We start from the raw sequence: 21,571 nt of genomic DNA, 5'->3' as shown, positions 1-21,571 counted from the left end.
TGATGCTATTTCTACTCCACCGCATTACAGCTGAACATATTATACTTTTTATTCTGCTGCATTTGTTGGTAGTTAGTGACTACTTTTTCTTAGATTTACATTACTACCCAGTAGAATAAAAGGTATAAAGGTCAGAAGGAGCTGCATTATAGAAAGTAATAAGAGAGGAACTTTGTATGTGAGGGTGGTGCAGGACATCTAACAGCAAGATAGTGGTTAGGTGTGTGGTAGGAGTGAGGAAAAGGAGAGCCTGGAGAGGTGGAGGTATGCACTGAAGTGATGAGGAAGTAGAAGCAAGACTGATGAATGGCTTGGATGTGGTGCCAGTGCCAAGAAGACATGTCGGAGCTGAAGATGTTAAATTTTCATTGGGAGTGACCAAGATAGACAGAATTAGAAGTGAGTTTATCAGAGGGACAGGTCAGGTCGAGCGGTTTGAAGGCAAAGTTAGAGGGAGAAAATGTTGAGATGGCTTGGACATGTGCAGGGTAGGGAAAGTTGATATATTAGAAAAAGATACCAGACAGGAGGAGAAGAGGAAGACCACAGCAGAGAATCATGGATGTAGTGTAGGAGGACACGCAGAGGATTTGTGTGACAGAGGAAGATGGGATAGGGTGAGATGTAAGCGGATGATCAGCTGATCTCTCTAAAGGGAGCAGCTTAAAGAAGAAGAAAAAGAAACTCAGTAGTATAGTGTAATTAGAATGTGTCATCTTTGATGTCGAACTACCAGAAAAGTCTTTGGCTCACTCTGAATAACGTCTGTATATTATTTTGTTTAATTAGTAGAAATATTAATAAACCATCGTGTGCTCTGGGAAACTGTGATGGAAGTGGTTGATGGATTGGGGTTTTTTTTTCTTCCACTTGGGAACCAAATGAATAATTGATTTTTTTTTTTAAAGAAAACAGATTAAGACAGTCGTGCTACTTTTTCTTAAGATTCTCAGTATAATTTTTCTTTCACAACTTGGTTTGAACATTTGTTCTATGCATCTTTTTATATACTGCTTAAAATCAGACACATTTTTAAATTTGTCATCTAACCCTGCAATATTTTATCCTCTTTCACCCTATTTATTATCCATGCCACACAACTACACCATTTACCTGAGATATTACTTATAATTTCTGCTAAATTATTTGTGCTGTGTGATATTCCTGCTAAATTTGTGCTGTGTGATAACTGGATTCTTTAATAATTAAAGGTAATCCACAACTTTACCTTCGCCTCTTTTTGCCAGGTGTAAAGGCAGAAAACATCTACCCCCTTAAAATAAGATAAAACAAACACCGGTGTCACCTTTAACTTAACGTCTCCTTGTATCCCTGAAACAAATAATGAAGCATATTTGTCTCCGTCCACAGTTGTAGTAATGAGTTGGCTGCTTGCATCACTGTGCGGTGGTGACGTGTGGCGTCTGGGAGCTGTCCCAGGAATCATGGTGCTGAAGCTGCAGCACCAGTTCAGCAGCCAATGATCACAGGAGAATCCGGGGCTACGGATGCTTTCACCCGGAGCAGGACAGTCCGACCATCGCGTTGGATTTAAACGGACGGATTTAAACCCTCCTGCTTGCTCCTCGGACATGGAAATTCGATAATTAGGGATGTAAACCTCACTGAGACTTGCCAGCGACCTGCAGTCTGGCTGAAAATCTATGGGGAAAAAAAATCCCGAAACTGTGAGTCGTGTAGAAATCGGTGTAGCTCGCCAGGTAAGACAGATTTTTTCGCTTCCCTAACATGGCACGCCATCGATCGACTTAACGTGGTGTGAAAAGCTTACAGGACGTCGACAGCTCTACCGGTTTTAAAGCGTGGCTTTCGTTGTTGTGGCTGGATTTTATTTTTATTTTTTAATTTTAAGATTGAGCGCTGACATTTTGTTCTCTATCTCAGTTCTTTGAACCAAAGGCAGATTTAAATCTTGGTCTCTGCACACGTCGCGAATCCGGAGGGAGAAGCCCGTCGAGATAGTTTATGTTGTAGAGAGCAGGCAGACTATTAAGGCCATGAAATGACAGTGGACACTGAGTGAGCGGGCCATAACCTTATTACTTGAATGCATATTCCTATCAGTCTCATATTTGACTTTCCTCTAATAGCCGTTTCATTCATTGAACTTAGGCTAATGGCTTCAGACACTTGTTTGCATAGGAGGGATTTTTTTGCATTTTATATCCACACCCTCGTGGGAAGACAATAAAAAGCACTCAACCTAAATAAAGTGGATTTAAAAAAAAAAGAAAAGAAAAAATCTTAAAAGGCTGCTTTGAAACCAAACAAGCGCTGGAAGACGCACCTCAGCCCCCACTGTCCCATCCCACTACATATGAAGAAGTGTTTGCTTATGACGGGGACGCATAGAGTACATACTGTTTTCTTCCAGCACCTTTGGATGGTGCTGTGAGTTTCTGGCCAGAGACAGCCTGATGCTGCGCAGACAGGGCATGCTGAAGAGCCGCTGTTGCGTCCTGCTTGGTGACCTGAGGGTGCTCCTGCTCGGGCCACCGGCGCCGCCGACACCGCTTCCTCCGCTGACCCCCATGAGCGGCCAGGCTTCGGAAAGCCATGAAACAAGCGTCACCGTCCCCGAGAACAACAACACGTTAACGCGGAGCCACCAGCACTCCGGGGACCGAACTACCCAGCCTGCTGCGGGAGCCACCGGGGCACCGGGTGCAGAGCGGCCGGTGGCGGGCTGGGTCGATGCTGCAGAGCTGTCGGCGGCCCTGCGCGGCTGCAGCAGCTCCTCCGATGACTGCTCAAAGGGCAAACTGGAGGAGAGGTTCTCTCTCACAAGCTACACGGAAAGTGGCTTCAGGACGCCTGTGTGCAGGATCTGCTTCCAGGGACCAGAGCATGTAAGTGAAAGAAAAATGTCCACCTGCATGTTTAAATTAGATTAATGCCATGCAAAGTCAGCCTCATCCATCAATTAATAATAACTCACCCACACCTGCTCTCCTGGGGTTTGTAACACAATGCAATCTGGTGCTGCTGCTCTCCGAGGAGCATAGGTTAACTGTAGCAACAAGTCCTTCCACCGAGTGGCCAGATCAGGTGTTGGAAATGTTGCACATTTTGCAGACTTTTCATTAGATGACGGTGCACTGCTCAGGTTTTATTTATACAGTGAAGAAGAAAAACACTACTAGTGTCTTGTTAGGGCAGCCAGCAGTGTTGGTGGTCTACAACTCAGCATGAGTCGCATTACAATAACTCATCAGTTGCAGTTTGGCTGGTGCAGCACAATTGAGCCTTGTTCTAGCTACAAGATTTTCCTGAAAGGTGTTCTTTGGGCTGTTTTTATTGCCAACTTTGTGGTAAAGAGTATAAAAGAGACCTCGCGTGATTGTGCCGATATTTAAGGTTTAATGCTATTAACTATAATTACATGACACTTAGGTGCTTTTTTGTGTGGAAAATTGAGAATAGTGTAATCTTACTTTCAAAATTATTTAAGGAACGACCCCAATACTGGCAGCTGCAGGGCTAGAGAGCTCTCTGAGCATGGGGCCCCACTGCATCTTGCACTCATCCCATTGCATGGCTTGAAAAGACAGCTAAAGCTAGCAGTGGGAGGATAATGAAAGACCTTGTCCCAGTGGCTGACAAGTGTGGAGGATATGCAGGGATGCCGTAACAACTCATTATAGCCAAACACTGAATTCACATCGAGGCATTATATGCATGGAAAATAAAAAAATAAATACAAAAATACCTCTCAGTCTGCCTCTCACGCACACCACCTGGAAACGGCAACATAATAATAACGTGCACAAAGCAGATGGAAGAGAGCCTTCAAGTTAATCACACCGCTTGCCTCCGCCTTTGGGGCCATATTGATGATAATGTCACAGTACATCAATCAGAAGAGGAAAATGTGAAAAGATGGCCACAAAGAAATAACATTAAATTATATCAGAGAGGCAGACACTTAGCAATTTGCAGGCACATTAGTTACACTGTTTGACAGAGCTTTTGAGAGCACGTTGACAAATATGTCACACCTCGCCTGTTGGTAGTGGAGGTAGAGAGGTTATAAAAAAAAATCAAGAAGCAAGATAACCGAGGTGTAGAACATCATTTTTTTATCCGACAGTCTGCACTCACAGTTGCTTTTCCTTTAAGCGGAAGATTTACTGCATCATTTCATGGTCATTGCACAGTGTATAGCCTATGATCTTTCTGTATTTCATCAACTAATTACTCCAAGAGCAATTTTGTGCATCATTCCACCTCTGAGCTCAGACTTTGTAATTATTACTGACATGGGGTCTAGTTATGAGATTGGAAGACAAGGCTTCATCCTTGTTTTTTTTTCTTTTTTCTCCCCAAACTCCATGGATAGTCAGCACATGCTGCACTGCATACAAAGCACTGCCTTGAAAATTTGCAGTATTTCCCATGGCCTCCTCTAACACATCTCATTAATGCTTCCTTGAGACATTGCAGCAAGTCAATAGCACTTGATTTCATGCTGTCTTATCATTATGCAAGTTTTTATCTTTTGCCAGCTTTCCTTTTCTTGTTGTCTGAGTTGTTGGCTTGGGTGAAGTCCAGATATGGATCTGCTGAGGTGTAAATGGGTACAAGGAGAATGAGGCTCCATTTAAAAAAAGAGGGATGAGTGGACTTTCTGTGTATCGCTCTGTGATACAGGCAGTGGGGACATTAGTTATCCTCTATTCTTCCTTAGCCTCCAGGATGTCACATAGACCAAAGCAGCCAGTATCTGATCTGACAACCCACCTCCAAAACACTTCCATCCCCAAGGCTGAGATAGGCGAGACAGAGTAAAGAAGGGAGTGAAAGACATCGCTTTCCTCAAGCATCCCACTAGAAAAGGGTCTTGAGTGCCTAGGAGAGGCAGCCATTGAAAAATGATTGCACTGTGATTTAATATGACACCAAACAATGTAATAAGTCCATGTAATCGGATACCTGTCAGAGTTATAAGTGCCATTTTCCTTGAGGTGAGATTCACAACCAGAAGTGCTTCTGGTTTTAAGGATTTCACATTTTCCTTTTAAATTCATTGCAGTTCTATAGGGAATTGCCAAAAATGTGGATTTTAAGAGGTACTGGTGATTGTAATGTAATGTAATGTAATCTCTCTGATATTACCTCCTCTCTGCAGAAACAAGAAACACTGTACACATTGTCTTGATAGCACAATTTACAGACTGTGGACTGTTTTGTAGAGTTGTTTTTCCTCTCTTGAATTTTATGGCCAGTTTGGTAAGGAAGAACCAATAACTCTTTCAGCTGACATATATATTTATATATCAGCCTATGACTTATTTTATCAGAATTGACTGGAAAATATAATCCACTCTGTAAGACACATACTGCGAACAATATAATGAAAAACGAAGCCAATATCAGATGAAACTGCATGAATTCATGTCTTTCACCTCTGCACCTCGGGTTATTCATCTTTTTCTTCTTCTTTTTTTCTAAACAGCTAACTTGAGACATACATACTGTATTTCAGCCCACTATTGGTTCCTTTTAGCTAAAGGTCACTGAGAAGCTTTACAGAGCGCTCTCGGTAGCTTGCTTTATTCAGGCTCCTGCTTTCAGACTTAATCTCGACCTCGTCACTCAAAGAATGTGCAGTTTTCAGGTCATAGATTTTCCCAGGACACATTCATGTTGTGCACATACTTCAAAAAAGAAGTTTATTGTTTTTTTTTAAGTAATGCAAAGGAAAAATTGTGGAATATTTTCCACGTATGAGGGTTACCGAAGTGCCCTTTGAGGCAATCCTCCTACTGTTGTCTTCACGTCAGTTGGATGTTGAAACTGTGCGGGTGCCTGTTGCTTGGGTAGAAATGTGTGTTTGCTTTTTCTCCTGAGCACAGATAATGCACTTGCAGAGTGTGTTTGTCTGAGGCACAACAAGAAGCCTCCAGGGGTCACGTTAGCATCATTCTTTCTGTATGACCCCACAGTGCTGAAGTTTGCTCTGTTCCATCATATTTTGCTTGCCCATTCGTTGGAAATGGGATAAAAACAAGCTGCCAAAATGTTAGATTTTATTTATTCATTTCTTTTTTTGGCATTGCTAAAGTCTGTTTTCAGAGGCTATAAATTCATGAGCATAAATTAGAAACCCTAGTTTCTCTTTTTATTCAATTACCTTTTAAAGAGTCATTAACCGCCACTGTAGGCCCGATGGTTCCCATAAAATCAGCACTCAGTGGAACATCCCTCTGCATATATTTTACGATCAGTCATCATAACTAAATAAACTTAAATATTATTGGCCTTCTGCTTCATTTTTCACTTATTGCTCTTATTTTCCTTGTAATTGGTTTAATATGGTTACGTTTATAGATGAAAATTTTTCCCGGCAGTTTTGCAGGTTCTTAAAGAAGAAAAGCCCGCGGACTGATTGTTATTGGGCATCATTGTACAAATCCTCCTTCATTCTGCTTCTGTGCGAGCCAGATTATCATAGCACAGTTTCCCCTTGCTTAGAGTTAATGGAGTTCACTTGCATTGATTCGAGACCCTTAAGAAAATGTGAATAGCCACCTCTAATTTATTTTTATGCCATTATATACATTGCGAGGGAATCCAATTTTCTAAGGAGAAAATTACTTGCGGGGAGGTGTTTTGGGAAAATGCAGCACAGAGATGTGAAATAACACAGCCATATCTTTTTAATATATTGCTCCATTGTGTTGGGCTTTCACTGATTATTGCTGTTTGATCAACAAAAGGACATTTAGTTATCACTTTCTCCATGCGTGGGCTTTGGTGCCACGTTTGTTATTGGTCTCTCTTGCGCTCCCTCCAGCCTCGGTTGTATTGGAGTGATCTAGGTTTCGGCTCTTGGCTGCCATCAGGCCAGTCACAGTGAGTGGCCCGAGTCCCTCTGGACACGACAGAAGTGTTCTGGTCCTCCTGCCAATACACTCCCACCCTGGCCATCTGTAGATGGGCCTTTTCTCCCCTAACTCCCTGCTTTTGCCTCTCTTCTCTTCAACCAGGGTGCTGCTCCGTCTGTCAGAGGTGTCAGCTAAATAACAACGTGGAGAAATAATTTGGAAACTTGCTGCATTTTTTACTCTGTTCACTGCTTCATACAATTTTTGCACTCAGGGTAGACATGGACAGAAAATACTGAATTAAAAATACCTTAGAAATGCAGTGGCTCAGCTCAGAGAGGAAGGAAGGGGGGGGGGGGGGGGGGATTTCTTTCAGCAGACGGTCGGCTAATTTCTTTTTGTTCATTCACTACAGGCTCTTTGTTCATTCTCATTAAGATTAAAATATCTGTACAAGGAGGTCTTGCTATGAATTTTATAGAGCCAAGTTTCTTAAGTGCAGGTCAGAACCTTAAAAAGGTGGCATGCCTACATCTTATGGGTCATCATCAATATCCAATATGACAAGATTAGTAATATATTTTAATGAGCTCAGGGCCTGGGGTGAGAGATTAGAAAACTCATCTGTTCCTCAGGCTAAATACAGCTTAAGAGGAATGTCTGGTGAAGAATATAGCTGAGCACATCTTGGTACAAAATGGAAAAAAAAACCCCGAGAGGTGTCAAATTTAGTGAACTTCATGGTTTTGCTGCATTTTAAGTATTTACAAGCCTTCTATATGACAGAGAGAGGGGAAGAAAGGAAAAACTAAATGCTTTGGTTTTCTGAAATCTTGTCACATCCAGCTGGATTGAAAACATGATGGAAAAGGCTAAAAATAAGGCAGCTTGATCTCTGCTCCCTCACCTGACACCAGTGGTGTTTTCATGTGGTTCACACGTCTGACCACCGAGCAGCCGTTCAGGGAGCGAAGGCAGACCTTTACTTCAACTGCTTTAAGGTGCTAAAGTGAAGGTCATTTTTAAAAAAGGATATATGAGCCACCTCTTTAAGATATAGTTCAGTGCCACCTAGAGTTTAATAAGCCCACAACACAAACATTTATTCGGCTGTCCGGTCACATTAATCATACAGTATGTGGCTGTCATCGTGCTGACAGAAGGGATTTGAAATGCCCTTTAACAACCTCAGTGACTAACAGTGCCTTCAAAAATGTCACTTTATGATGGACAGGATGTCAAGAAACCATCCTCTGATAACTAGACCAGATACTGGATCTAGCTCTAAACTGTTATGTGAATTGTAGAGAAATGTAGGTCGACCAGAACGAGTATTTTGAGCTTCTTTTGCATTTCTGTAAGTATAAAATAGTTAATGTCTGTAGCAGCTCTACTGATGTCAAGAGCTGTGGTTTGTCTGCTCCTTTTGTGCTGTATGCTGCAGCTTTGTTAGGGTTTGCTCTTTCACAGGTGCTTCGGTGACTAATCCTCCACTTTCAGCGGTACTAGTAATCAAGCATTTTGCCTGTCAACTAGGTGTAAGGCAAAGCTTTCATTTCACACCTGATCTGTTGTTCTGCTGTAACAGGCATGCAAAGTGCTCTGCGTGTGTGTGTGTGTGTGTGTGTGTGTGTGTGTGTGTGTGTGTGTGTGTGTGTGTGTGTGTGCCTAGCAGTGCACAAAGAGCGCTCAGAAAATCAATAAGCCAACACAAAGAAGTGCAAGAAATATAAACACAGTGTAACGCACTTTTTATTGTATGTAAAGGGGTTACGTCAAGAGGTAAATAAGATGGAGAGAAAGGGTCCGTCAGCTGGTCAGTGACTCCTGTAGCAAGGTATTTTTTCTGAATCATAAATCACTCAACGAAGGTAGTATAAGGCCATAAAATGGTCATCTAATCAATGTTAAGCAGCCCATTAAATCGAGTTATATTCAAACCAGAGCAGAACACTTATGCTTTTACTTTGGCTGAATTATGAGAAGCTCTTGTCATGGTTAGCAGGGGCTAACTTATTCTGCCTGTTTCCTGCAGGGGGAGCTCCTGAGCCCATGCCGGTGCAGCGGGTCAGTGCGCTGCACTCACCAGCCCTGCCTCATCAAATGGATCAGTGAGAGAGGCTCCTGGGCCTGTGAACTGTGCTACTACAAATATCAGGTCATTGCCATCAGCACCAAGAACCCCCTACAGGTGAGCTGTGGGTGTTAAGTTCACCAATTCAGAAATATCACTGTGTATTTACAGCTCAGAGATTATAACCAAGTTGTTTGTTTTTTGGTGATAATGGCAGTCTAACTGAACACTGCACAAGCTCAAATCATAGAGCCTTTGTTATGTCATTAGGAGAATGACACCACTTATACGGAGTTACTTGTTTTCATGTCATATTGGGGGGGGGTTGTTTTGTTTTTCTTATTAAGAAAACACGCATTAACTGCAGCTCCAGCTTGTCTCTGATCACCAGTCAGTATATTTCTAGTACCAGTCCCAAGGCCAGATAAAGGGTTGGGGAGGGTTGCATCAGGAAGGGCATCTTTGCCAAATCAGACATGCAGATCATCAATAAGATTGGTCGAGATCCAGGTAAACGACCGCCACCGGTGCTGTTGAACAGCAGGGTGCCGGTGGAAACTGTGCCATTGTTGCAGGAGGTTGGGGAGGGAGAAAGGAGGAAGGAAGGCAGTCATGTTCAGAGGATGATTTGGGTGGACAAAGGATGTTAAATAAGGAGCTGCCAAGCAGGAGGAAAAGAGGGAGGACATGCAGGGGGGACTGGTGTGACAGAAGAAGATGCTAGGGATAGGGTGTGATGGAGACAGATGATCCGCTGTGGCTACCTCTAAAGAGAGCAACCCAAAGAAGGAGAATCTAAACTGAGAAATTCAGGGTGGAAAAAAATGAAAGCATCTGAATTAAACAGGCCTTTCCCCTCTGATGTTTAGAACAGAAAGATTGCAGAAGCAGTTTCTTTTTCTGTGATTTAATGAGGTTATGAGAGGCCACAGATTTCTGTTTTCGAGGGTGAGAGCGATGTGTGACTTTGTCTTTTTGTTGAGTTCAGCCTGATTAACTTATAATCTGAATGTTTACATTAATTGGTTTATGATTAGCTTCTCAATTTTCTCCTAAGCTCTACCGCTAATCCTTCTACTTCTTCTGCTTCTTGCAGTGGCAGGCTATCTCTCTGACAGTGATAGAGAAGGTGCAGATAGCAGCAGCTATCTTGGGCTCCCTCTTCCTGATGGCCAGCATCTCTTGGCTGGTGTGGTCGTCTTTTAGCCCGTCAGCCCGCTGGCAGCGTCAAGATCTGCTTTTCCAGATCTGCTATGGCATGTACGGCTTCATGGATGTCGTTTGCATCGGTGAGGCGCTAAGCAGTTGCGATTTATCACTTTTCAAACTGAATGTAATATTTCTACGTCTTCTTTGAATGGGTTTGAGCATTTTACTACTGAAAATTATATTGAGTGTTTTCCACTCTGGTCACATTAATTCATGAGCATTCAACAGGCAAAAGTAAATGTCAAAAGTGCTCAGGAGAGTGGGTAATTATACCTAACAGCTGCCTACAAATAACTGTAAATGCCAAGAGCAGTTTCAGTGCAATTAATCCATACCACAAAGTCAGCTGCTTCATATCAATATTTGATTGCATTGTTTGGTCAATCTCTACGATTATTTGTTGCTGTCTTTATCGCTGTTTCTATATTCACAAGGCTGAGATGCTGCACCAAAGCTCACATCATAAATTAAACATGAACGCTGAATGTTCAAAATTCAGCTAAAGTGGCTTTCACTGCATACATTAAAATGCATTTCAGTCTATAATAAAAAGCTACGGAGCCAAATTCAGCCAAACGTTAAAGACCATTATGTGCTGTCATAACACAAGAGGGATTTTGTTCTTCTTTTATATATATATATATATATATATATATATATATATATATATATATATATATATATATATACATACATACATAAAATAGGTGCACCAAAGGATTCTAACAGTTCCCTGCATTTGTGCGTGGGTGTCCAGATTGAAATGTATAGCATTTAAGCCTGCTGTCCTCCTGTGGCGCTCAGAGGCCCACATGTTTTGGACAACTGTGTGATGGCATCTCGCATTAAGGAGACTCTAAGTGCCACTGCAGTAGACAGCAGGGTGTAAGGAAGAGGTGATTGATTGTCTCCGGTTTGGTGCTGTGGAGGATTGACTGTGGAGTCATTAACGGTGCACTTTACAGAGATTAACTTGTCACCTGGTGGATGTTAAAGAGCAAAGACCTGACTTTCACTTATCCACAAAGTTAGAGAGGGAGAGGAGCAGAGTCGAGGAAAGCTGGCAGGATTTTATAAGTAAACTCCAGCTGCTGCAACTGTAGTCATTGGCTTGTTAAACAGCAATATTACATTACTGCTGTAATAAAGTAGTTGGCGAGCAACTAGCAGGCTCCTTGAAGATCAATATGTAGTAGTAACACTTAATAATCTCCTACTTTCTCCTTTTTATAAGCAGCATTTAAGCAAGTAATGCCATTAAAATGCATTTAATGCCGTTACAAGGAGATTTAAAAACATTCAAGTGTTTGAGTGCACAGTATTTTTAATTATTACAATACCTCTTATTTAGATATATTTTATTTAAAATATGTATTATTTTGTTACTAGAATTATTTATATAAAATCATCATGTTTAAGTTGTTAGCAAATACCTTGAACACTAAAAAAGGACTTTGCATGTAATGTTCCATGATGCAAACTATATTGTAGTGTTAAAAAAACATGGTTATAAATGCTAAATGTGGACTGATCCATACATGCTGAATTTCCCTTTACATGCCTTTAAAATGGAAAACATGCAGTAAAATATTAGGGTCCAAACAACTTTGCTACAGATGGATTTCAATTTTCCAGATGCTGAGTTCAGTGAACATGAATCAATAAGCAATTTTGAACTGAGATAAGATGCTATCGAACAAGCCTGCAGAACGGATGCATTATTTTTTTTTTAACCTAAATCCAAAAAAAACCACGAGTCTCGCTGAGTCATAAATTGTTCTATGTCCCTGCTTTTTCTAAGAAATAAAGATTTGATGTCTGGTTTGTGGCACAGTACTTTAAAGATGAGTTGTTTTGTTCTGTTACTGCCTCAGCTAATACTTTCTTCACGCTTTACCACAGTGTGTCTACCAGTGTTCTGGGATGTAGTGTATCTCAAGACTGCAGCCCGACTGTGACATTGTCTAACTGGTGCTCTGATCTCCACAGCACTAATTGTCCACGAGGGACCTTCTGTGTTTCGCATCTTCCACCGCTGGCAGGCCGTGAACCAGCAGTGGAAGGTTCTGAACTATGATAAATCGATGGACAGCGACGACCTGAAGGACACCACTGTAGACAGGACTCTATCTCAGCCCACCCAGGGCTACCAGACTGGGATAGGAGTATCCACCTCCACCTCCTCGCTGATGGTGGTGGCCTCCACTGCTGCCGGCTCCACCTCCACAACCGTGGTGACGGCCGCTGGAGGAGTGGGAACACACGTGGATCCCAACAGCGGCAGCGCAGTGCCAGACCAACACTGTCCATACAACATCCTCCACCTGCTCAGCCACCTGAGGCAGCCGGAGGCCCGCAGCCAACCCAGCAATAGCACAAGAGAGCTGGTCATGAGGGTTACTACAGTCTGAAGAGTCAGTTGAGGCCTTATCTCACACGAAGGGGAGAGATTTTTGAACCAGCTGACAGCTGAAGAAAAGATCCTGTCTTAACTGCACTGGATTAATATCAACACAATCTTGTTTGTTTGAAAATGCATCTCTGATGTCCTTACATTGATTGAATAAAAGTCAAAGTTGTTTGATTTGCAGAATCGGTTGGAAAATGGTTATTTTGACAGATACGTTCAAAAATATGTGCTTGAATTGTTAATCTGCAGGGAAACCACGTACTGTGGTTTTTATACTTTTTTCTTAACAGCAGCTATAATTTCTTATTGGCAACCTGTCAAGCATCTCCAAAACAGCAGCAACCAAAAGAAAAAGAAGGTTAACGGGTAGTGTATTCACAGTGGGTGGGTTTTTTGAGTATGCTGTACACTCTACAATCATCTTCCACATGTAGGTCTGTATTGCTCATGAGTCAAAATAGGACACCAACCTACCTTGTGATGAGGTGATTGCCCAGTGAATGCCATTCACATTCAGTGACCTATTGCAACCAGTTGTGGAGACCAGAGGTTAAGCGTGCAACACCCTCAAACTCTGTGCACAGTTGTCCACCAGGCTAAATGTGGGTGATTGCACAGGTTTCCTGGTGGACACTTGTGGCAACTTGTCTCCAAACAATTGCAGTTCAGCTCGGACCAACTGCGGTCACTCTCAGACAGATTGGTGAAGGTTTGCAAATAAATGTTGCCTAATTTATGACCACAGACAGATTGCCAACACGTTGCAATTAATCTGCGTTAGTCTGTGCAACTAATGCATCTTTTTGCAACGAGGACTCAACTCTGCTGGTATTATTTTGGTTATATTTCTATATAAAAACAAGGCTGCAGAGCATCTGTGTGATTTTGCAGTTAAATTTCCGTCCTGCAGCAATTATCTGACTATTTGTAGAGGAATTTCTTAGTTTCTGTTTCAGATCTGTGAGGTTCTAATATAAGTAGTGATTTTCTTTGTAGACAACAACAGATTTGTAATCTTACTTTTTTGTTGTTTTGAGTGTGATTTTTGCCTTTATTAGATAGTACAGTAAAGCAAGGAGAGAGAGTAGAGGAAGACATGCAGCGAAGGACCTCAGGATAGCCTTGCAGGACATGGTCACTTGCTCAATCTGTAAATTAAACCAACACCACATTTTATGATTTTCACTGATTCGTCACAGTTAGTTGCTGTATTATCACAAAGAGTATGCATGTAATTACTAACTTTTGCATACTGACTCTGTCTTCTTGCCATTTCATCACTGTTTTGTCACTGTCTGGTTGCTCCAAAGACGCAACCTTCTGTGAGCGGTCACAGACCTGGTCCTCATCTTTGAAGCAAGCTTTTCAAAGGCTCCTACACTGGTTTCCCTACTGTGACTGCAGATTTAATTTAGATTTTATTTAACCAAAGAAAATATTTTGAATGTTTAGATCTGCATCCAAATCTTAAAGTACTCAAATTCAGATATGGAGTAGTTCAAAAGGAATCGGTACATCACTCCATGGTGTCCTTTTCTTCCATACATCACACTAAGATCACATTTAACCAATGAAGAAAAGCAAAAGTTTTGATCTATAGTCTGTTTAGGAACAACACATAGACTGAATCTTCATCACATGCTGTGCAGCAGCTTAGTTGATGTTTTAAGAATATCATATGTATTCTGTGTGATCTGCAACAGTCATAAAAGTGAGGGAATCACATTTCTAAATCTCATATGCAGGTCTAACCTACTTATGTCATAAATCGTCATGATTATAACACTACAGAGAGATGCTAGTGTTGAATTTAGACTTCTTCGTCCATGTTGTGTGATCAGAGAGAATATTACAGTAATATTACAGTAGGTGTGATGTGCACATCGCTGTGTGGCCTGATGTAAATCACAGGCAAGATATAGTGCAGTAAACAAGCTGCCTAAAACCATTTGTAAACATTTTTTTCAGGGTTTTTCCCCCCACTACATCAAAGAAGGCTTGATGGATTTGGGGGCTTTTTTTAAGAAAACAAAAACAGCTTATTTCTTAGTAATGTCTTTGATGGGCATTTTGTCTGTCACTTTCAATGTGATTTTTGTTGATTGCAGGAAGGGTATTTTTTGCAGCATAGTTTCCCAGGATGCATAAAATGGGGGCATGTGGCTGAACAATAGAAGAAATCTCTTTTAAAGGATGTCACCAGCTAGTTTGTTTAATTGCTTCAGCCAGTGTCTGTATTCACGGAAACGCGTTTCTGCTACAAAGCAGTGGTGTCACTTACAGTCCATTAGGCCCACATTCAGGCTCACATTCGGCTCGCAAAGCCGGTAATTTTCTCCGTCTCCCGGCTCCCGGATTCTGATGTGCTCTTTGATATTTCTTCCCAGGTCTTGTTTCATGTCCATGAAAGATCAGTTTTTATCTCAGGGGGCAATGCTAAAGCATGTTGTAGGAGGGGAGAAACACTGTTAAAAACATCTTCATAGAAGGGGGTGATGGAGGTTGGGAAGGGAACATTTTTCCCCCCCACAAGGAAAGACACAAGACAACGAGATACTACACAGTGAAGACGCTGTGCTTTATTGCACAATTTCTGATTTGGATGAAAACAACAATTTTTAAAAAAATGGATGCTAATTTTATCCATTAGAAGCAAAACCCGAAAGCAGATCATAGTGTGAAGCATTTCTCAGGAGCTCTGCCTCTGGTGCCTTTGAGCATTTTCCAACATGATTTACATTAAACCACGCCATTAGCTTTAAAGAGCATCAGATAGAAAAGATATTTAAATGATGCTGGTGCTTAATGTCAAGCCGTTTTCTGTTCTTGCAAGTCTTTGCAGGGAATCAGTGCCATAATGTAAACCTGCCATATCAGTATATATCCCTGTTTGCTTTGATATTTGCATCTTCACAAACTCAACTTTCTGTTTCCTCTTTAGCCTTTCGTATTTTATTAATTAACCTCCACTGTGCTGGATCTGCTGTTTCACCATCCCCTCCTCGTAATTAAATACAGGAGTACAGTATCTGCAGAGAATCAGGTAGCGTTGTGATTTTCTGCTGAATTATTTAAACCGTGAAGCGCTGATATCAATGGGTGGGAGCGGCTGTATAGAAACCACTTGCAAGGAGCTGGGAGGTTGCAGAGAGTTCACCGTGATTCTGCTCGTCTCCGTTCTCTTCACACCTTGTCTCTTTGAATTCACAGATGCGCAGACCTAGCTTTGATATGACACAAGGGAAAAAAACAACCAGATGCATAGGATTTTAAAAAAATATTCTTTAGATATAAAATGGTGCTGCATATTTAAATTCATTTCATATATTTGCTTCTGGGTCATCTCACTTACTTTTAATGGATTGTTTTCAGTATAAATATCTCTGCTCTTAAGTGCATCTCCTTAAACATGCAAAACACTTGCGAGGTTGCTTCAAGCCCCTTTTCCATTATGGTTCTCGGGTTTCAATAGTCCCTGTATACCCTGCACACCGCTTTCCCAGTACACATAATTGCATTTTGCTATTTGTAAGCTACAAATGAGTCCAAACTGAAACTAAGGCTGAACTGCTGAAATCATGAAAAACTCAATTATGCTGCATCTATCAGATTTTCAATCCAATTTGAAAGCCTCCAGTACTTGTGCTATTTGAGGAGACTTGAAGGTGCGAAATATCAGCAGGGCTGCCGTTCTTCTGGTTGGTGATGATGTTCATTTCCAGAACACTGACCCAGAACTATTTTTGCAGACTGTAGGTGTTTAAAAACATATTCTGGTGCACTTGCAAAGGTTCGGCGTTCTATGAACCTTTTGAAACTGAATAAATTGCATACAGCTAATGTGCTATTCATGCGAGTTGTCTGAAGTCTGAATCACTCGGGAAGAAAGCCCTGCATTCACTGCAACTTCTTCTGATCCTGAAAATGAAAAGAAGCATTTTGAACAGCTGGGTTTTTCTTTTTGTCAGGTGAGATGAAATGATGGGTATTATTGAGAAGCCCTAGAAGCAGCAGCGGTCAGCAACAAATTGCAGGAGAGCAGCTTTCACACTTCTAGTCACATTCTTCTTGTTTTTCAATGCAATGATACGCTTTACATCTGTCCTTCGTCGGCTTATTCGTGTTCAGATTTAGAGGCTGGTGGAAGCTGATAAGGCATTTGCTGAGAGATTTTCAGAAATAAAAATCAGACATATAGTCAATTTATAGCTATAGTTCAGAGCACACTTGCACACAGACAAAGGAAGAAACTCCAAACAGGAAACCAAGAGCTGAGAGTCACACCGAGGATAGTTACTGTGAAATGTCAGAAATACTACTCCAGGGCCATGCACTTTAACTATGTTAAAAAAACACACACACACATAAAAAGATTATTGCTTTATCTTCAATCTTCCATTATGTTTAAATAGACTTTTATAAGACTGGAACCAATTGAAAAGATGAAAGGCGTTCTGTACTTTACTTGTCAGAAATCATCATCTTGTAATAGGAAAGATTAGCAGTGACATGCGTTCCCCTCTCGGTGGCTAATGGGCAGACTGCTTCTGACGACTTGTAGAGCCTTTTAGAGAACATCCAGTGTGATGTTTTTACCAAAGTGGCAAAATATGATTTATGGGCAGAGATTTGAACCTTCAGCATTGACGTGTGTGACGCAATCAGTGCTGTCGGCTGTAACACGTGTTGTGATCACGCTACACAGTTTCTGAACTCACTAGTGCTGATGACTCAGGATGTAATCCCTTCCACAGAACAACTGCTTTCTCCTTATATGTAATCTCACTAGACTTTAAGAGTTAAATGACATATCCATAGCTTTAATATAGTAGACTTTGCAGTCTCTGAATGGCATTGCTGGGATTTTTAAAATATTAAAGGCATAATTTATTCAAGCTCAACACTTCACCACGAGAAGTTTGATAACTTGAAGCTTAAATGAAGTTAAAAAGCATATATACAGCACACATAATATCCACACAAAAAAACACTGTTGTCTTTTAAGTTAAAAGAAAAATAATTTTAATCATGTCCTTCAATTAAAGTGTTTTTAAGGTTTTAACTTTCTGCAAATTATTTAATGGCCAAGGAGGACATTTAAAAGAAGTCTTTGGAAATGCAGCTAACAGGGAGAGGTACACAGGTAAGACGGAAATTTACACTCACCAGACATTAGGTGCACCTTGCTGGTACTGGGATGAAGCACTTTCATTTTCATAACTGTCTTAATTCTTTCTGGCATACATGCCAAATGGCCTATATTGACAGATTTGTCTGGTGCTCTTCTTGATTGAGATCTGGTGCCTGGAAGCAGCCATCAGAAGATGGATGCACCGTGGTCCGCAACAATACTCTGGCAGACTGTAGCATCTGTGCTAAGGAGTCCAAAGTGTGCCAAGAAAACATCTCCTACACCATTACACCACCTGTCTGAACAGCTGATACAAGGCAGGATGGATTCATGCTTTTATGTTGTTTTATGACAAATTCTGACCGTACCATCCGAATGTTGCAGCAGAAATCAAAACTCATCGGACCAGGTAACGTTTTTAAAGCCTTCTATGTTTTGGATCTAAAGAGTGATTGTTTGATTTACCGTTTCCTTCCTATCAGCTTGAAACAATCTGGCCATTCTCCTCGACCTCTGGCATTAACACGGCATTTTCACTCAGAGAACTGCTGCTCACTGGATATTTTCTCTTTTTTGAACCATTCCCTGTAAACCCTGGAGATGGTTGTGTGGAAATATTCCAATAGATCAGCAGTTTCTGAAATACTCAGAGCAGCCAACACCAGCCAGCACCGATAACCATGTCATTATATCACCTTTGTTTGAACTTTGTTTGAACAGGCCGTCTTGCCTATGTCTACATATCTACATATATTTTAACTGTAGGATATATACTCTGACCATGCTGATAAATCCCACAAATGGTGTCATTGTGTTTAGCTTCAAGGATGATCGTGCTGTGTTACATCCTCAGAAAACCATGAAACCATGAAAATATGTGAATATATCTGCATGCCATAGCATTGGTCATATTGCTGATGTTAGCAGGGTGGTGATGGGAAGGCTACAACCACACCCTCCTAATCTGTGAGTCAACCAGCAGGACCGGGTCTCCAAGGTCACGACCAATGAGATTGTGATCACCATCTAACAGGATATAATATGTGTAGCAGAACAATATTTCACATTATTACTTTATTTAGTATTTCAAAATACCACACCAGTGGATGGATCACAAAGCCTGATTATGTCATGAACTGAAAATGCAAAATATCTTCTTTTTTTCTGAAATAGCACAATAAAGCCATGAACTGACTGGTATTTATTGGTATTAATTAAATAAAAGTAAAAATTAGTGAAAAACAGTGCAGTGTTCATAGGTACACAATATGTTTAATTTGGCTGTAATGCTTAATTTCTTAGTCTGTGTTTAGTCTCTAATGCCTGTTTCCCTTCTCATAATGCTCAGCTGTTCTTCTATAAACATTCATCTAGATGCAGCAGTGGTTTAAAAAAAAAAATGTTGCCCAGGAGAAAGACTCTCAGATTGCCTGCCTCTCTCTTAATCGCTCACTTGCTCACTCAGCATCCCTTTGGAAATGCACCCCCACCCTCACACAAACACACACAAACACACACACACACACAGCTGCTTTAAAACCAGCAGCAGCACTTCTGCACGGTGGGTCAATGCTAGTATCCCTGCACTTCTCTAATTGAGTCCCTGATGAGAGATTTCCTGAGCTTGCTGTCTTTGAACGTCGATAGCCGTCCACTGAAGCATCCCCGCTTGTAGTCACAGTGTCAGACTACAGTGTGCGACCTGATTAAAAGACATTTCCAAAACTAGGACGCATCTAAATGTCTGGTCTCAAAGTGCAGTATTCCCAGTTTTCCCATTTTTAACAGTGCTGCTTGGTGATGGATGAACTGGGAAAGATGGGAGCCGTCTCAGAAAAATTCAGTGAACCTTTTTCCATGCTTTGTCAAGATCTTCGTTTAGTTTTGTTCTTACACAAGGGAGGTGTTAGAGTGGATTGTTAAATGTTTGTCATTTTTATGCTTGCCAACTTTGATGAAAGGGATTCCACTGTCCTTCCCCCCAGATTCTCGGGGTTCTGGGTAGGGGGCTGTAGGTTTGATTACAGACACATCCTATCTGGAAGGTCTGTTTGATGTAAGCTTCCTGCCCAGCAGGAGGTCTCACACACACACACACACACACACATACACACACACACACACACACACACACACACACACACACACATATACATACAGTGCCTCATCTTTGTAACCAAGGGGGGTTAAGAGGGGAGGTACGTGTTGTAAACTATTGTGTGAACTGTCTCTCAATAAATAGCTGCGAGGGAAGCTGCTCTTTGAAGGACTTTGGGCTGGAGACAGGTTAGGAGCGTGAGCTCCAAGAGCTGGTTCTTGACCAAAGGCCTCCCTTGCGCAAGTAATCGATCGAACACTGTTGCCTTGTTTTCTTTCATGATGAATAAGTCTCTAGAACTAGCGGGGTTTGTGGGAACAGACCCAACATTTATTTGGTCCTTCGAGCCGGATCCCAACACATCGCCTCCACCGCGAGGGGAGGGAGAGGACGCCACCGCAGTCTGCTAGCAGCCATCGTCTGGGACGATTGACGAAAGCCCTGGTACTTTGCTTTGTTCCAGGCCGGACAGTTTGCGCCTGAACTCCCCACGGGATGGATGGCGATTGACGGGAACCAGAGACTCTTCCCATGAACGGAAACAACACGAACAGTGAGTACAGAAGGCCTTAGAGAGCGGCTACGTGCCCGTGCGTTAAAGCAGGTACGTGAGTGCGCAAGCTGTGCGTGTAGACGCAAGCTACCTGGCTTCTCCGCCAGTGTTTTAGTTTTTGTTTTATCTTTTTGATTTATTTAAGGAGGTTTAAAGAGGTTTCTCCACCGAATAGAAGGAGGGTAAGGACGGTTTCTCCACCGAAAGGAGGATAGAGCTCTATAAAGATAAAAAAAGGTTCTCCGCAGTTAAGGGCGTTGAGTGTATGGTTTCTCCACCAATGGTAAGGAGAAAAGAGCTCGCCGCGGTAAGGGGGATTGTAGGCCTAAAAAGAGTGTGAATGAGCGTATATGTGTGTGAGTGCCAGTAAGTGAACGCAGCAGCACAGAAGTTAACCTAAGCGGTGTTAATGGAATTCGGTGACCTGTTGTGTACACGTAGCCTGGGTTTTGGTGTAAGTCGCGTTGCCAGTTGCAAACTTAAAAGAAGTCTGCCTTGAAAGAGGATGAAATACACTGCAAAGTTTTTATTGGGCAGAACGTGGTGTGTGGATCGTTGAAGAATTAAGTGAAATTGTGCTCTAAAGCAGAAGCGATGGTGAGTGTGTCTGACGTCACGGTGTGTGTGAAACGGTATCCAGCTGGAGCAGACGTGATTCTGCAGGTCACCTGCCCAGCGGACAAAGAAATAAAATAGTTGTGTGGTGAATGATAGCACGGAGAGTGTTTGGTGTTTCTCAGCCTGAAACAGCTGTAATGTACTTTCTGTTTTTAAGAGAGAGAGAGATGTGTGTTGTTTTAAGCAGTGATGAGAATAATGAAAATGTGATGAGAGAGGAACACAAAAACATACAGAAAATACATCAACCATACTAACCCTACATGCATACACAATAAATGATACTCATGAAGACCAGACAGCATCTTAAGCATGAGATTCTGTTTGTCATCTTGTCCAAGTCACTAGTAAGATGAAAGTGATACATAGACTAGTGGACTGAATATTATAGGAGGACAGATGACTGCATCATAGAGGAAAACAGAATGCTGATGAGGGGTCTTAAATGAGTGAGCTGAGTGAGCTGATTGTGAGTTTCTGGTGTGTGAAGAAGTTTTACCATGGCACACATTTGGTTACATGAGAAGAAACTTATTATGTGATGAGACAACAGGGTTATGCTGTATGTTGTGTGTGGCTGATTGGATGAATGTTTGAGATTAAACTGGCTGTTGATTTGTCTTTTGTTAC

The 21,571-nt window shown here is 41.6% G+C and overlaps 1 protein-coding gene across 1 annotated transcript; it reads left to right on the top strand.

The window, feature by feature from the left end:
• Positions 1 to 1,421: 1,421 nt before the first annotated feature.
• Positions 1,422 to 12,671, top strand: marchf4b (membrane associated ring-CH-type finger 4b). The gene is made up of 4 exons (XM_063498609.1): positions 1,422 to 2,870; positions 8,884 to 9,039; positions 10,019 to 10,211; positions 12,121 to 12,671. The coding sequence occupies exons 1-4, from the start codon at positions 2,439 to 2,441 to the stop codon at positions 12,540 to 12,542; spliced, it is 1,203 nt and encodes a 400-aa protein (XP_063354679.1). The 5' UTR covers positions 1,422 to 2,438; the 3' UTR covers positions 12,543 to 12,671.
• Positions 12,672 to 21,571: the final 8,900 nt, after the last annotated feature.

This window comes from Pelmatolapia mariae, linkage group LG16_19 (assembly GCF_036321145.2).
Source record: "Pelmatolapia mariae isolate MD_Pm_ZW linkage group LG16_19, Pm_UMD_F_2, whole genome shotgun sequence".
NCBI lineage: Eukaryota > Metazoa > Chordata > Actinopteri > Cichliformes > Cichlidae > Pelmatolapia > Pelmatolapia mariae.
The sequence above is the reverse complement of the archived record's forward strand: the minus strand, read 5'-3'. Positions and strand labels throughout refer to the sequence as shown.